Here is a 17,733-nt window from a genome sequence, read left to right as displayed (position 1 = left end):
TCATAGTTGGGGATGCTTTGTACTTGAAGGCCTCAGGTTCACATCCCCACTCCAGCTGTAGTAGCCTTGAGAGAGGTACTTACCCTGGACTGATAACTTGCCCAGCTCTATAAACGGGTAAATCACATGCCAACATGGTAAGCGACACACGATAGTGACTGTCAGTCTGACTGCCCGCGATGTCCGCTCTTCGTAACAACAACAGTAAAGTTCAAGATTTGAAATACTGCAACGAAAGATCTTGTTCCGATCTCAGGAGAAGGAAAGGGTTACAAAAAAATCCCGCAAGTACGGCCTTATTAAATGAACCTTTGGAGAGAAGCACTTTCCAGATGAATGGTGTAAATCTAAATTGAAACCGATGCGACACTTAGCAGCGGTTAAAGACGCGAACATATCGAGAAAATGTTCGAAACGCACGCAAGGCCTAGCTGCTGTAGCCTCGAGGAGAGCGTTTGAAATGAACTACCTACGCAGAAATGTCTCGGGCAGCAAACATGGGAAAGGCTGTGTCAAATCCCTTCGAAAGAAAGTGTCTACAAAGGGAAAAAAAAAAAAAAAAACCCCAGTAACGGTGAAAACTGGCGGGAGGGATGGAGAAGCGGAATGGCAAAAGAGACAGAAGAGGGAAAATTTGAGTTTCGGCAGAGAGCAGGACCTTGAAAAAATGTGCGGAAGAGCAGGTTAGGTGTCAAACGCTGGGTGGAGAAAAGCTTCTTTTTTTCTCTCCCGTTCTGCGGTTGCCCTATATTTGACAAGGAGGAAGGAAATGCAGAAAATTCAATATTGCACGGCTCAATGTAGCCATGACACATTTTCACGACACAAAGACCATCTTGACATGTTCAGATGGGTGTATGAATGCGTCAGCAATTAAAGTCAGGAGGGAAACATCAGTTGATCCGTGTCCGTCTTTCATAGCAGCAGTGACTCCGCACCTGGAGAAAAAGGTGACGATGTGAAGTACGATGAGTAGTATTTGCAGTTTCTCAGTTTACTGCTTCTGTCTCTATGTTGCTGTGACCCATTGCTATTGTTAATAAAATGCTTTCTCTAAAATGCATCAAGACATGTCTGCAGCAGTACAGGTCTATAATAATAATAATAATAATAATAATAATAATAATAGTGTGCTGGCCCTTCACATCTTCTGATCTCTGGCTTTGGATATGGACTCGAACCCAGCTCAGTCTACGCGGAGTTTGCGTGTTCACCAAAGACATGTTTCGGCTGACACTGATGTGTCCACAGTTGGTGAATGTGTTACATTTTTCTGCTGCATAAATAAAGACATGATTCAGGATGGCGTCAGATAAACACCGGTGATAATTACCGCAATGTGGCTTTGGAGAAAAGTGTCTGCTAAATTCAAAATGCGAATTTTAAACAGCGAGAGCTGCTTCTGCGGCGCAAAGGACCTGAACGTCCTTCTTGGCGGTCGGATCGTCGTATGGACGTCACAGTATCGCCGAGTGAGTCACTGAGCGGCCCGGTTATTCTCCGAGCGTTATCATCCGATTCAACATCCCCGCAGTGTTTATCACCATTTAGCTGCTCCGTCTCACTTCCCTCTCAAACTTGAGCCTGATATAATTTCTTGTTGTTGGAAGGGTGATATTCTGATACGGTCCTGGGGAGTGGGGCGCCTTTACGCAGTGTGTGTGTGTATGTGAGCGCTGTCACTGATTGGAGGAGCAGCACAGCTCTGAGAGCAGGGAGCTCGTTGTGGTGCCCAGGCTCATCTGAACCTTCATCAGGCAGCGGTTCGCACCACACTACAGGGGTAAAATCCTGGTGACATTACTGCCCCAGTGACTTTCGTGCCCCGACCGCAGCACTAACCCATCTCTACCGCTGCCCCATCCGCACTGCTGTCCCAACCGCAGAGAACGAAGTCAAGCAGGAGCGAAGGGAAGCGGACGGCTGACGAAGAAACCCCACAGAGAACCCCAGAGTGGAAGGGAAGTACGCTGGGGAACACAAAAAAGAGAGTGAGCGAATGGCGCTTCTGTGGGATGACCGCCTTTGTTCCGCTCTGGAGGTAGACCAGCAGCGGCGGTGAGGGTGTCTAAATTCGGGCTTATATGTCAGCACTTATCTGACTCAAACAGAGAAACAAATGGAGGAAGGTAGATGCTTCTGTATGTATGTGTGTGTGTGTGTGTGTGTGTGTGTGTGTGTGTGTGTGTGTGTGTGTGTGTGTGTGTGCGCATGTGTGTGTTGGGCGACCAAGTTTCTATCTTGTCATAACCAAACCACAACCGTCACCCCCCCCACCCCACAGAGAGTGTCCAATCTTGCCATTTGTGAAAGCGCTGTGTGACATCACTGGAGTTCCCCAGCCATGACTGCTGAGCATATATTAGCTGCACAGCTCCACAGTCAGTCCTCACACAACTCGTCACTTCTGCAAGCCTTAAACGCAGCTTCGTCGCTCGCAGTCGGCCGGCACTCCTGCGAAACCCTTCTGTTGGATCACTAATACGGCATCATGGAAGTCAGCTGCAGCAGCATCGTGGAGGTGGAGAACAGCGCGAAGGTGCAGCGGCGCGGTCCTTCGGCCAGCCGATGGAAGCTGGGGGGCCTGCTGGGGATCCTGGCGCTGTGCGCCGCCGCGGCCGTGTTGTTCACCCTGCACGAACAGGTAAGGACCTCCGACAGAAGCGGAGAAAATTGTTCTAGCTCTCAATGGACACTCAGCAGTTCGTAGAGAGACGCCGCACCAAGGGCTCGAACGGGACGCGGTCAGTTGGGCGTTTCCCTCTCGGTGTCGGGTCTGTCTATAATGTCGCTTTATCGCTTGGGGAAAGTCAAATTAATTTTAGTGTCTCGCAGAGGGAGAACCTCACAGCGAAAGCTGTTTCCCTTCCGCGTCACGGTGCTGACCCGACTCTCTCTTTTCAATCAGGTGGCGAACAAAGACGAACAAGAGACCGGTGAGTTCACCTCTCCTCCTCATTTCCTTGTCCTTGGAAATTCACTTTCCACGCTGTTTTTTTTGTTTTTCTTCGGATGCGCTGGATGCTCAAGTCCATTTCCCTTTCCCTCTTCAGATCTCCGACACATGTTGAGGCAAATTTCCCAGAACGTCAAAGGTGCTATCCATTTAGAAGGTAAGAAAATCGTTTGTGGAAAATTGCATTCAGTCGGTAAATATTTATATTTCTCACACAATATATTCATGATACGTTCAAAAGTCAGTTCGCATCTATCTAGTATCTCATCTATCTATTTTATTCTTAGGAGCTGTGGACCTCAGTGCATTATTTACATTTATTCATTTAGTTGTCACTTTTCACCAAAGTGACTTACAGTGTTAAGGTTACATTTATTATAAGCTTATAATTATTCACCCATGTAATTTTTACTGGAGCAATTTAGAGTAATAACCTTGCTCAAGGGGCCTACAGCTAGAGATCAACCCTACGACCTTTGGATCTAAAGGCAGTACCTCTATCCACTACACTACCGGCTGTTCCCTATAGATAGATAACCAGCATTACGTAGATCATCGAAGGTCAGGTCGGTCAGTTCACACACCGGGTTCCCGTTTCTCCGCAAAAGGAGCAGATGTGCACATTAAATGTTGGTAAATGCGTGTTTGTTCTGACATCGCACTCTACCTGCCGCCCCTCCTCCAGGTCAACACAACTCTCTTGTGTCCAACGAGTCGGCAGAGTGGTACAGTGAAGTCGGCCAGGCATTCTCCCAGGGGGGGCTCTCTTTGGAGAACAACGAGATCGTTGTGGAAAAGGCGGGCCTCTACTTCGTCTACAGCCAGGCCTCCTTCAAGGTCAACTGCCACGAGAAGAACCCATACTCCAACGAGCAATTTGTGCACATCAGCCACGCGGTGATGCGCTGGTCCGAGTCCTACGGCAGCGTCTGGAAGCCGCTGCTCAGTGCCGTCCGCTCTGCCTGCAAGAAGGTGACCGGCGGGTCCGACAACGGTGAGCGCTGGTACAGCGCTGTCTACCTGGGAGCCGTGTTCAGCCTCAATGCCGGAGACCGCCTAAAAACCACCACCAGTCCCAAACTGCTGCCAGACATGGACGAGGAAGACGGGAAGACCTTTTTCGGAGCGTTCGCGCTGTAAGAGGTCGGAAAGAACACGCAAAGAGTTTGCAGCTCGGCACAAAACGACACAATAGGATGCGCCGAGAAACCACAAGCAGAACGAGAGGGAAAGCACTTGAATAAGAGTTGATGGCAGAGCTGCTCGGCTCACACCTGTACTTGAAGAGTAATTATTAGTGGGTATCCAAACAACGCTGATAGACCTTTTGAGACCTTATCGTCTTGCCTTATTGAATGTTATCATTGCCCATGGTAAAATCCATGGTAAATGTACAAACTGAAACAGTTTATTAGGTTGTATATCTAGACACACTGTGTCACTGTGTATGTACATGCGTGCGTGTGTGTGTGCGCTTGTGTGTATCACTGACTACTTCTTCTGTGCACTAAATGTATTATTCCACTGTATTGTTGTACTTTACTGTGCAACATTATAGCTGCAAGACAACACCTCTCTCATATACTATACTCAGGTCAGAGAGCTGTAGTCTATCAGGGGAAAATAGCATATGAATAGACTCAACATGTTACCATAGCAACTGTAAAACTTTTTGAATGTTGTATTATCTTTAGTATTTATACAAGAAATTATTTATTTATTTATATATATTTATTATTTTTTATTACCGATGAACGTTTATCTCAGGAGAGGAAAGACATTGCTGTTTATCCTGTTATTTATGCGAAATGTTTTTTAAAGCTATTTATTTCCTGTTCTGAACCAGGCGCTGAACTGACTTTCAAAGTTGTCCTCGAAAAAAAGCAATCAATAAAAATGTTTTCGATCGAATGTCGCAGTGTCGCCTTTTCCATCTTAGTTCAAAATTTCCAGTACTTAATTGCCACCGTTACATTGCTTATGTAGCAAATTAATTTTTTTTTTTGCTTAGCAGACAGTGTGTATCAGTGTTGGAGAGACACACATTTTTTATTTGATATAGCGCCTTGGGAGATAAAACCAGCTATACCTATGCACGCTTTTACTTTACAGACCACGTGTGGTTTTAATAGCTTCTCACTGTGTGCAAACACCGTGACCAACGCTGCGACACATTTAAAAGAATTAAACCACGGCATCTTTAAAAGACACAACGCGCTGTAAAATACACCTCCAAAACGATCCACTGTTTTTACCCCAGGATATAGTTGGATGTCACACTAGAGATGGACATGTTATAATTCTACCTTTCCGAGTCTGAACCATTAATCTTCAGGTCGAAACCAGTATATCAGGGGTCCTGGAGGGCTCAGTCTGTCAGCAAAGGGCATCCACTGTCAGCAAAGTAATGGCAACATTAGCAGTGATTAAGACCAGATATTTTCCTTTGAGCTAGCCTTGACCAGCAGACGCCAACCCTAACTAGACCTAAATCCTGAAATTTATTACATCTGAAAAGCTGTGAAATCCAAAGAGCTATAATAATAATAATAATAATAATACATTTTGAAAACAGACATTAGAGGTTAGATGGGCGTTTGCAGGGGTTGGGGTGTCAGGTGTTCCAGTGCCGTGGTAAACATGACCCGTGTGGCCGAGGGAGGTGAGATTAACCGCACTGAGGAGGTGAGTCACACCAGTATGACGAAATGTATGACCCTGAGAAAAGCTCTAATTGACCTGCTGGGAAACTACTGGTCACAGTGTCACTATCATTTCACTATCAATACCATTTATAATGATGAAAAGAAGGAAAAACCTACCACTGAAATTTTTATTCATGCAGATGATGAAGATATTGTGAAACTGCTAGCCAGAGGGTCACAGGATCACAGCTGAAACTGAAAGAAAAACAGAAATATCTCCAAAAATCCCAGAGGGAAATAATGCAGTCAGGGGAATAAAGAAGACACAGTTAATAGTTACCTTTGGAGGAGTGGTAAATTAAGAGGAAGGCACAGCAGAGAGGAGCAGAAATAAAAGTGAATTGTGACACATTCTAGTGCTACGTACCACACAGGGACTGGTTTGCCAGGTCAGGGAAGCTGCACAGTGGGAAAACTATTGTTTATAATCTGTTAACTGACTAAAACCTTTATCCAAGGTGACTTGCACTGCTTTACCCATTTATATGGCATGGTAATTTACACTTCGATCAAGGTTAAGTACCTTGATCTAGGGTGCTACAGCAGGAGAGGGGATTCAGACCCAGGTCTTTCAACTGCAAGCTCAAGGCTCTAGCTGCTATGGCACCAGCGGCCCCTAATGGATAAGATACAATGCAGAGTGAACACACACACACACACACACACACACACACACACACACACACACACACACACACACACACACACACACACACACGCACGCACAGACTGTTAAGAATACACAGTGAAAAACAATCCGTTTATTTAACTGTAATAACCATTCCTGATTGCATACCACATAATTTTATATCAACAATACCAATCATAGATATAAATATAATTTCAATACCACAGAGGAGTACAATTGTACATGTGCAAAAGAATACATTTATGTTAAATGGTACTGAATCTTTTCCATAATTTCTTAATATACAATATATTCATGTAACCTTAATAAGCATTTGTGCTAGCATTATTACAGTATTCTATTGGACAAATATTGATAGGCAGGTAGGTTTCATTTTAAAAAAAGTCAGAAAAATGAAAAATACATTAACCAACATAAAAGAAGACAGAGAGTGAGGTTGTGAGCAACAGGTGTCTCACAAAAACATCAGCAAAGAGGACAGCAGGAACAGAAAGATATGTCTGCTGCAAAAATGATAAACTTTAAACCATATGCAGGCCCCTGTGCCCCCCCCCCCCCCCCCCCCGCTTCCTGCTCGGGCCTGAACGCTGAATAACTCTCGTTTCCATTTACAAAGCTTTTCATACGCCTGTAAGCTGCTATAGAACTTAAAGGTTTCCTCTACTTTGTAAAGTTAACCACAAAGCTTGGTAGGGTAAAAGTAGCTCCTCGGACTGTTACCACGGAAACACAGGAAGCACAGCAATAACTTAACATTAAACATGGTGTAACAGAGTGTAACAGAGCGTAACACGGTCGCATTTTTTTACGCTTTCCAGGCACAAGGGGCCTCCATTCCAGAAAGGGAGTGTGCAATATGCCTGGTGTGCTGTGACATGATGGACACTGGATGATGAATGCTCAAATAATGGCACAGGATGGATCTGTGAGACTGCAGGTTAATTCTAAAGCACAAGGATGCCCTCAACATTAGTGACGGATTCACAAATTTCGGGAGACGTGAGCAGTATCAGAAAACTCTGAAATGTCAAAGAAACAAAGTGCATTTCACAAGTCACCAAACAACCCTGCGCCGTACAGTGCCTTCTGTTTTCCAGCACAGTAAAACTTTTCCCGGATGTCCTGGTCACCCAGAACAAAACGCTACAGAAAGAAGGACATATGAACATTCTGACTGTTACTGAATTTTTCTAGCCTCTGGTTACTACCATGCATCCCTAATTCTCCACATAACACAGGTTGGCACATCCTATGCTTCTGGACTAGGTTCAGGAACACAGAACTCTGCACTGAATAATAATCAATAATGGGTTGATCAATGGATAATACAGGTTGGGCAGAGAGGTGATGATTAGATTGGCAACTGCTGGGCAGACAGCTAGATCTTGCTTCTCAAGGAGCAGTTTGAGAGAAACGCAGGACAAGGGAGTTCACCGGTTTGAGTTTGTGCTTAAAATAGCTCCGCCTACAACAGAGCCCCACCTTCAACAGAGCTCCAGCTACAACAGAGTTCTGCCTACTATACAGCTCCGCCTACAACTAAAAGAGGTCTCAAGCAATGCTAAGATGGAATGGGACGAAGTTCCACAAAGAAGTCCTTGGTTTGCCCGCACCTCTTCGATATTGCTTTTGGACTTCATCGGCAGATACAAATACAAGTGCAGGAGGCATGAACATGTTTACTTTACAGTGATATTATTGCAAACAAATGAGAAAAAAAAACTTCCTCCTAAACATCTTAGGTTTATGCAGAAAATCTGTGTGTGTTTTCAAGTTAATTTAGCATGTAAAACCATTGTGCAGTAATTCTTTATAATTAGTCACACAGCACACAGACAGCACCTTGGGCAGTCAACCCAACCAGGAGTTGTTGTGTGTATTTGGTTCAGTGCAGTCATCTTCATCATTCATTGTCAGGGTCTATTAATCCAACATACTTGATTACCCTCATAACACTCGCTTTGTCCAAACTGTCCCTTCATTCACAAACATTTAAAATAGTTTCCTGACACAAGCAGAGCCCTAAGAGTCACCTTTAACACAATGACTGAGGGAGGGGCAAACCAGGTCCTTCTGAACTTCAGGATGAGCTGGTCTCAGCATTCAGGAGCGGGACAAAAATTCATGATTTGCTAACTGGAGAAACAATCTTGTGTTTCATATATAGCTCAGCCACCTGTTGAAAAGCAACTTTAATCCACCCCCAGCACCACTGCCTGTGTTACACACACAGGCCTCTTCGAAGAAACAGTTGCCATTCACTTCATAAAAATAAGAGGGAGTCTTCTCATCCCAGGAGTCACCTCATGGAAGGACTTGTGGCAAATGCTTAGAAGATCCATAAGACCATCTAAGCACCATGACTACATCCCCTTCATGACGGTCACACATATATGAATTTTTTCCAGTAAACATGTAATACATTTCATGCAGTAGTAAGAAATGTGTTGAAAAAATGTGGGAAGGCTTAGTGTGTACAAAAGACCAAGCCCTGCATTTACACCCAGAAAGAGATGAAGTAAAATCGAGGGAAAACTGTAATTCTCACCAAAATCCTCACCTCCTGGAACATTCTGTCTTACCCCTCATTTCTATTGCTTAATCGCAACCATATTCCTTTTCCACTTCTTCATCCATATCTCGTGTCACTTTGTTTGCTCTTCTTAGGCAATGCCTTCATGTCCCATTTGAGACCCCTCACATTGCACCCCTGAATCATAATGGTTCCTCCCATTCACAGTCCTTCCACTCCTCTTGCTTAAACCCTTTTTCACTCCTCTCTGCTCTCCTTCCCTCCTGCCTCACTCCTCCATCACTTGTAGAGTAGCTGCAGCCGGCTGGTGTGGCAGTTGTTGCGACCTATCTTGCCGTCGGGCTGGTAGAGGTTGGAGGAGTTAGAGAAGGAAGGTGGGAGGGAGTGGTTGTCAGATGACGGGAGGGGGTATCCGGGTGGGGGCAGCAGGGATTTAGGGTCATTCTGGGAGGCAGGGGGCGCGGGGGTGCTGTGGTTCTGGTTTTGGCCAGAAAGACGCCTCCTGGAGCGTAGCGCTTGTCTTTCAGTCAGCTGGTTCCGCAGTTCCGACACCCTCTCCTCTTTCTGAAAACAAGGATAGAGAGAGATGTATTTAGAGCTGATGACACTGGCACATCACCTGAGGACCCTGCTTTGACGTGCAAGGAGACCCATCATCAGTACAAAACCAATATGCTGAAAAAACTAAGCCTTTGTTGAAATAATTTTTAGAAAATCTGTCATAAAACCATTGACACACTTCACCAAAAACCCCCAAATTGCAGTCTTCATTTTTCGAGTTGCAATATTCAGCTCTTCGTAACAGAAAAAACAGAGGAGGACCAAAGAGAGGAGGAGCAGTGCCGATAAAAAACAGAGGAGCACAAAGGTAGCGATGGAGTCGCAACGCGAGAAGGGGAGAGTGACTTGAAAAGAGCCATACTTCCTGTATGATCTTCTGCAGCTCCTTGTTCTCTCTTTCCAGCTGCCGCGACTTCTCCTCATCGTTGTTATTGGTGGAGGAGCCAGTCTTCATGGTTTCCTGCTGCTCTGACTGCCATTCCCCGCGAGTGATGAGCCGTCGCATCTGGAGCACAGCAGAAACTCTATGATCAACTCGCAAGTCCACAGCACCATGGAGTACCATGGAGACTCAATGGCATCAAAGACGAACAAAAACATTTACAGAGCGACATACAGACCCACAGATGCATTGCAACACAATAGAGAGTTTCGCGAAACAACTACAGAGAAGAGCTGTTTATGTCCTTGGGATTCATCACACAGAGAACAGAAAGCAGAGATATCTTTGGAAACATAGCTACGTCCTAACAATACAAACGGTCTGAATGCACTGGAAACTACTTTTTAAAATATTTCATCTTAAATAACCAGTAATCCACTATTATCATAGTGGCAAATCTTTTATCGATAGAGTGAGTGCTGAAAAGGTTTACTTGTGCTACATATAATTTTTCACTTCATTAGCACTGAGGACAGGACCAGATGACAACAGCAACAAGAGGCGTGGTGGCAAAGGAACTGGACTTTCTCCAGAACACCACGGGTTCAAATGCAAAAAAAAGGGGATCGCTGCTCTGAAGCTCGACTGCTGGAGCAAACATCCATCTACAGTATCAGCGAAAAGTCTGAGCGCACCTGGGAAAGCCGAGCTATACTTGTATGGGACAATCTGGGCAGGAGTGTGAAAGCAAAGCATGACACAAGTGCCCAATATTTCTGGGTACTGCTGCAGAAGAGCTGGGAAGACTTATCGGGTCACTTCTTGCTCAAAACTTGTGTTTTCCCCATACTGTATGTGAGTGACATGAAAATGACATAATAACAATAAGGTTTATCATCAAAGGCCTGCCGCACCTTGGGGATGAAGAGCACTACCAGAGTGATGTAGACGGAGAAGACAATGGCCAGAGAGGCAAAAGCGAAGGAGGCGTCTTGCTGGGAGGAGAGGATCATGGTGACGGGTGCTGTGATCATACAGAGAACCTGTAGGGGTTCAAACAGAGCAGATGAAAGACAGTGAGACGCTCCATCCATTCATCAGCACACACTATAGAAAATTGTGCTATTATTCATAATACAGCAGTCATAACTTTCATATCAGTGTGACGTGGCAGAGATTTTGGTACTGTGTGAAAAACTACACGTCTCAATTGCAGCAAAAATTTCCTACCAAGTGATGGTGCCTCATTAGGGCCTCCTAATAGAATAATTAATTTTACTATGTGCTCATTTTTCATCACTTACACCTAATTTGTGAAGATTAATTTAGCCATATTGAACCATCCCATTACTAGAATGTTATAAATTAGTGAGCACTCCTGTCTCTGAGATAGTTTTAGGATTTTCCATTGAATTACAGAATGTGAAATTCAGTGTTAGCAGCAGACACATTGGTCTCCTCATGTCTGTTTAATGCCTTTATTTTTCAATATGATTTTAAAAATGCCATAAGATAATATTTAGTATACCACTTACACCATTTTATGGAGTCATACTGAGTCATAGGAAATCGAGCGGCAGAGTTGACAGAAAAAGGCTGTTTTCCTTTTATTGTGTCAGTGACAGGGAGCCACAATAGAGAGGTACAAGGCTGCACACAGAGCTGTATGAGCGGCCCGAAGACTCACTGCCACATTATAGATGGCCATTCCCACGGCGCGGTGGTCATTTATCTTCTCCGTGGACACCGACTTGGTCTCGTAGGCCAGGAAAATGCCCAACAAAAGCAGCAATCCCTTGTATCCATACACCACCCCTAGGAATGTGACAGCACATGGGGTGCATTCTTACAGGGCACTGATAAGAAATCGCTCCAAATAATAGCAATAACATTCATAAAAGAATTTTTCCATGCTTTTATATAGTGTATGACTGCTGCCATTTTGTATCTGTTTCTGTAATCGACCTCATACACACAACAGTCTGTACACTTGTTCATTTGGCAACTGCCACATGGGGACAGAGGGGGGGCCAGCTGATTTGTAAACTGACAGACCAGAAGACAGACAGAAAAATACACAAAATGTCACACAAACAAAGAGAAGGCAGACAGATAGATAGATAGATAGATAGATAGATAGATAGATAGATAGATAGATAGATCTCAGCAATACCAAGCCATGTGTTCATCTTCTCTGAGCTGCAGTGCTCCAATAACGGCTGGATCAAGACATCCAGGTCTCCTTTTGGTGCTTCTCGAGTGAACTTCTGCTCAGAAAAACAGGAAACACATTTAATGAGACAAAACTATATTATTTCAGCTACCTTGGCAAGTATCTACTTGTCCTGAACCAATTAATTTCCATTCTTACTATTAATTTCTGCTGTGATGGTGCAGGTTTTGATTGAGAATGACAATACCGTTTTACAACGGTAAGTATAATGTACCACCGAGTCTTAAGGCATCACACGAACGCGTATAGAGTTACAAAGGCACCCAAGTTAACAAACTGAGCCTCAAAGCACCTCCACAGTGATGTGTAAGGGGTCCACAATCTGCCAGATCATGAGTGACAGGATGTCAATGCCCAACAGAACACCCACAGTGGCGTAGAGCTTCCAGGGCTCCAGGTGCTGCAGAGACAGAGGAGGGAGAGCCATCACTTCAGTGTACAGAGCACAACAGAACGTAAACCAGTGAATGGATGAGCATGTTGTAAGTGGTAGGATGCTGACTACAGCACTGTCTAAATATGAAAGAACAAGACACTATTAGTTGTAAAATTATTTCACTGAGTATTCTTTGAGTAGCAGCTGTCAGATCTGGTGCCTTATAGTCAAAGGACCGGCTTCAAATCCGTACTGTAGCCACAGTACCTTTGATCAAGGTACTTCTAATGAATTGATACCAGTCAAAACAATAAAAATATAACAATAGGTAAATAACTGCAGGATGGCTAGTATAAAATCCTAATACTGTAAGTTGTGTGGAGTTCAGGGGTCCACAGACGGAGCTCTAAAGACAACGTCAGGAGACAATGGATCGTGCAAACAGACTTTCACATATAAACAGTCCCACAGATTAAGTTGTTCATCGTTCTTTAAGCCGCCATCCATTTTCTCCAACATCGTACAACTGTCTGAAAATTGGTGTAAAAACATAGCTGCTCTCGCCATTCAGAGACATCATTGCTCATTAGTCAAAGTGAAAATCAACTTTATTGTCATTCTCCCTATATGTGAGTTGTGCATACAGTAGAAGGGAATTCCATTTTCTTTGGACCTTCCTGCCACATGGAACATACAGTGTAGTTTGTAAAAAAAAAAAAAAAACTGCTCCTACTCAATCCCTCAGTTCAGATTTACAGTGGTCATAGTCTGGTCATGTCCCTCGCACACACTTGTGCTGTTTACCACAGTCATCTTATAAGCCACCGATGAATCTGTAAATGTGATAAAGTTTCATTTTAAGCATTGTCATTTGGAATTTAGGATAATGTATATATGATGTAATTCTGCTTTTTAATCACAATTACATTTACAATACCAAAACATTAGGCTAAAAGTGACATTATTTGTGGATAACACTTGTATCACACATCCACACTGTCCACATCCTCCTGAGGAGAGGCAGTTGCCCACTGGCACCTTGCTCCATTTTCGCATAATTTTAATATGTACTAGGTCCAAATGAATTTGTTGTAGGACTTAAACAATGCAAGTGTTTCATGTCAGAGCATTTCAAAATGCATGACGTGGTAAAAAATTTGCCCCCCCCAATCAGAATGTGCATACCAGAACTTTGTATTAAGGGACAAAAATATCCCAGGTTCTGATACCGAAATTGGGCTTTGCAGAGGATTCCGACAAGAAAACGGACACATTATCAGCAAGTGTAAAACTTCTCTTTGCATTTCCAATGCCTTGCTTCGCTAAAGCAGAACCACTGATGAAAAGACTCTGTTCCACTCCTTTTTCCATTTTCACTTCCACATGGGTTTGATGCCTTTTAGATGATGCAAAAGTTTCAGCAAAAAAAATGCATGTATTATTTGTTCATTATACATACTGTACATATGCATATGACATGATCGTCATAGGGTGAACCCTGAATGTGTTTTGGAAGAAGACCCTGGACACTGTAGAAAATACATTCTCAGAGCCATTCTCTCAATCCCTCCAAGCTCCGCAAAGCATTCTTCCAGTTACCTTCCTCTTGTCCTTCTTCTCATCCTTCTTGGTGAAGACTGTGTGCACCCACCAGATCTTGGTGAACATGCTGCCATAAGCTAGGCTGAAGCCCAGTCCCAGCAGCCACAGCCGGAACTGAGAAGAACATTTAACAGAAAACTTCTTTGAGTAGTTTGTAGGTTTAATGCACATTCAGAAAATGAACATGAAAAATAAAACACAATTTAAAACAGAAGCAACTAATCAAGAAGGTGAACAATTCATTTAACAATATCAGTTTAAGTTGCTGAGATATTTACATTTAGCTGATGCTTTTCTCCAAAGTAACTAACAATTATTTACCAAATCAGACAGCTGGGTAATTTTTTACTGGAGCAATTGAGAGCAAGTACCTTGTTCAAGGGTACTACAGCTAGAACTGAACCTCTGATCTCTGAGTCCAAAGGCAGCAGCTATAAGCACTACGCTAACAGCTGCTCCCTGGTCTGTCCAATATAACAAAGAAAATGAAGCAGCTTCATTTTGACCTCTACTGGCCCCAGTAAGGCACCGAGTGGCTCCGATCAGCCCAGGAACAAGCAGTTTGTCAATCATGCAGCAAACCTCCTGCCACACTGACCTGGCAAACAACAGGGAACCGAACCCTGTGTACATGGAGCCCATCAATGCCAAGAGGAAAGACAGCAGCCAGAGACAGCATGCAGCCCACAGCGGTCATGTTGTTCAGGTAGGGCTGTGAGTTCTGGATGTACCTGCCACACACACAAGACCTGTTCACCTGTGATTCCAAAAAACACACACTCACACACAGTTGTTCAAGACCCATTCACAAAGAGAGAGTCCGTGTGTGTGTGTGTTCTCGATGTGCCTTGTAGGATGTATCTGCCACATTCATGTGTCAACAAAAACACACACCATCTCTTCCAAACATTACACACATACTGCCATGCGCTCACACACACACACACAAATAAACACACGTGCGCGTGCGCCAACAGATGCGGACGCGACTTTCAAAGGCACACGGCACAAAGGAGCACCAGATGCTGTTGTCTCACAGCGGGAGGGACACACGCTCAGACTTCTACACACTGCTCTGGCAGTGGTGCTGCGGAACACTGATGACTTTGATCACACCTACCTGACGTTACTGTTGTAGATGTTGAACGTGAGGCACACGATCCCGAGCAAGATGCCCAGGCCGGCGAACACGGACACAGACACAAACAGCTTCTGAGACAGGAACCTGAACTCCTCGATGACCACGGTCTGGTCAGCAGGTGGCGCCCCGCCTGCGTGGACGCAGATGAGGAGAGAGGGACAAGGGAGGGAAAAGAGAGGAAGAGCAAAACAGTGATTCATTATAGCAGGTTGCCTGACCAAACAGCAAGAGGACAGGAAGAGGGGAGAGGTTGTGACAATACGGCATTATATCGTATATACAGAAGATCCAGGCGTCACAAGGGGAGAGAGACTCATACCGACACACAGCGGAGAGGTAATGCAGCTGTAGCCGTACATTACTGAGCACCACGCTGACCCGAGTGATGGAATCATCTGGGCTGCACTCTCCCTTCCAGCACATTATAAATATATGTATTCACCAGGAGTGAGGCGAGGGGTTCCTGTTCAAGGCCGTCAGGAGTGTGTGACCTTGGCTCACATTGCTGTGCAGCAGCAACACTTCTGCTCCCGCTGCGAGGGTGGCAGTGCCGCTAGTAAGGTTTGTAACAGATGTAACCCAAAGGTTGTTCATTCAAGACCCAGGAGAGGCACAGCTCTGATTCATTGCTTGAAATATCCGGCTGTCGAAATCGAGAAAACTGTCCCAGCTATCGACTCATCATCAGTAACCACTTATCCATTGCAGGGCTGCAGTGGTCCAGAGCCTATTTCAAAAGCAAAGAGCATGAGGCAGAGCAGACCCTGGATAGGATACACCAGTCCAATCACATAGTTAATGCTTTTCTCCAAAGCAACTTACAATATTAGGCAGGTCTTTGGACTGTGGGAAGAAACCAGAACACTCAAAGGAAACCCACACAAACACAGGAAGACCACGTAACAGACTGAGCCAGATTCGAACCCACATGCAACGGCACAGCCCAGGCACTATGAGGCATCAGTGCCACCCGCTATGCCACAGCTCTAAAACTTCAAGGTACTTACATTTATTCATTTGACAGACACTTTTCTCCAAAGTGACTTCCAATAAACTCTATGTAGTGTTATCAGCCCACACACCTTTTTCATCAAGGTGACTTACACTACTTGCAATGGGTCACTCATCCATACATCAGTGGAACACACTCTCTCTGTCATTCACACACGATGGGGGAACCTGAACAGCATGTCTTTGGAGTGTGGGAGGAAACCAGAGCACCCAAAGACTTACACTACTAGATACACTAATTACACTGGGTCACTCATCCATACATCAGTGGAACACACACATACTCTCTCTGTCACTCACACACTATGGGTGAACCTGAGCAGCATGTCTTTGGACTGTGGGAGGAAACATGCAAATTCCACAAAGACTGAGCAGGGATTGAACCCACATCCTCTCACACCACCCAGGCGAAGTGAGACAACAGCGCAACTCGCTGTGCCACTGTGCCACCCACCACTTAGAATTACACTGTCAGTAAAACAGATTAATAATGCGCCAACGGAGGTATTTCAAGGTGAATGCACTAATAACAAGGTCAATTTAGCATAAACAGCAAGGTGCTGAAACAAGGAGACCGATCAGCTTCCAGCAGCTGGGGACACAGGGGATCATCGTTGTCTCAGCAGCCCGGTTTTGCTCGAAGAGAGCTCCAGAGCTCCCCCATCCACTGGGGCATCTCAGGTTGTGCATCCTGTGTGGAAGAGCTGGCTCAGTCATGCTGCCCTTCGTCACTCTGCTAGCTGTCTGTCGGGTAAGAAGGAGCCGATGACCACAGCAGAGCAGCCTAGACTTGGAAGCTCTCCATGTCAGAGCGACACCAATCTCTTCCACCCTGCTGAAGCACTCCAAGGGTGCTAGCCCATGTGTGACACCGAGGCGTCCACGTAAACACGCTGCCCTCACTGTGGTCCATGTGGAGCAAAGCACAGCAAAGAGTCCACATGTCGGGGTGTGTCACACATATGCTGTCAGCTCCCCTCTTGTCAAACTTGTCTACACACAGAACAGTTTAAGGCAGGGATGGCGTCCAAAGGTGGTGAAATTCCTTTTACTTCCATTCTGCGGTGGACAAATCCGTCAACAAATAAACTAAGGCAGTTCAAAGGGCTCTGTGTATGTGTAAGTGTGTGAATTTTCGCACATCTACACATGCGCATCTGCACATCCACATCTGAGAATGGGCGCACGTGGCTATGTGTATAGCTCCGCGTTGGTCAGTGTGCTCGTGCTATTAAAAAATCTCCCCTGCCCTTGATGGAGCGATCAGGACGTAGTGTTACCAAGGAGACTGAGCTCTACAATGGTTGCCACGGTGATGGAAAAAGGAGAGAAGCAGCACCGCAGCGGTTGTCACGGGCGACCGGGAGAGATGGAGAGAACGAGGAAAGGGGACGACGGTGTGAGTAAAACTAAAGGAGACAATATTGGAAAGGGAAGGGGGGGGTGGGGGTGGGGGTGGGGGTGGAGGTTTGCCTGCTCTTTGCGGTGAGAAAAAGTGACACAGAAACTCTGCTGAGTCTTACCGCTTGGCCTCCTTTACGCATTCTCTTGGCCTGATTTTTTTTCAGAATGCAACGCAAAGGA

General features: G+C 45.0%; 2 protein-coding genes across 3 annotated transcripts in view; one reads left to right on the top strand and one right to left on the bottom strand.

Moving 5' to 3' along the window:
• The first annotated feature begins 2,072 nt into the window (after positions 1-2,072).
• tnfa (tumor necrosis factor a (TNF superfamily, member 2)) lies at positions 2,073-4,859 on the top strand. The gene is made up of 4 exons (XM_018754366.2): positions 2,073-2,644; positions 2,909-2,936; positions 3,054-3,113; positions 3,642-4,859. The coding sequence occupies exons 1-4, from the start codon at positions 2,492-2,494 to the stop codon at positions 4,094-4,096; spliced, it is 696 nt and encodes a 231-aa protein (XP_018609882.1). The 5' UTR covers positions 2,073-2,491; the 3' UTR covers positions 4,097-4,859.
• Positions 4,860-6,631: 1,772 nt separating this feature from the next.
• Positions 6,632-17,733, bottom strand: part of gabbr1b (gamma-aminobutyric acid (GABA) B receptor, 1b) — a 50,929-nt gene continuing 39,827 nt past the window's right edge. For both annotated transcript variants that reach the window (XM_018754455.2, XM_018754453.2), the window contains exons 16-24: positions 15,118-15,268; positions 14,596-14,728; positions 13,995-14,111; positions 12,312-12,419; positions 11,960-12,053; positions 11,474-11,601; positions 10,701-10,829; positions 9,766-9,909; positions 6,632-9,407 (exon numbers count right to left, since the gene is read on the bottom strand). In XM_018754455.2, coding sequence (XP_018609971.1) covers positions 9,123-9,407; positions 9,766-9,909; positions 10,701-10,829; positions 11,474-11,601; positions 11,960-12,053; positions 12,312-12,419; positions 13,995-14,111; positions 14,596-14,728; positions 15,118-15,268 — 1,289 coding nt within the window. In that variant the 3' untranslated portion in view covers positions 6,632-9,122. The remainder of the gene's footprint in view (positions 9,408-9,765; positions 9,910-10,700; positions 10,830-11,473; positions 11,602-11,959; positions 12,054-12,311; positions 12,420-13,994; positions 14,112-14,595; positions 14,729-15,117; positions 15,269-17,733) is intronic.

Source organism: Scleropages formosus, chromosome 23, assembly GCF_900964775.1.
Source record: "Scleropages formosus chromosome 23, fSclFor1.1, whole genome shotgun sequence".
Taxonomy (NCBI): domain Eukaryota; kingdom Metazoa; phylum Chordata; class Actinopteri; order Osteoglossiformes; family Osteoglossidae; genus Scleropages; species Scleropages formosus.
This window is presented reverse-complemented; position numbering and strand designations above follow the sequence as displayed.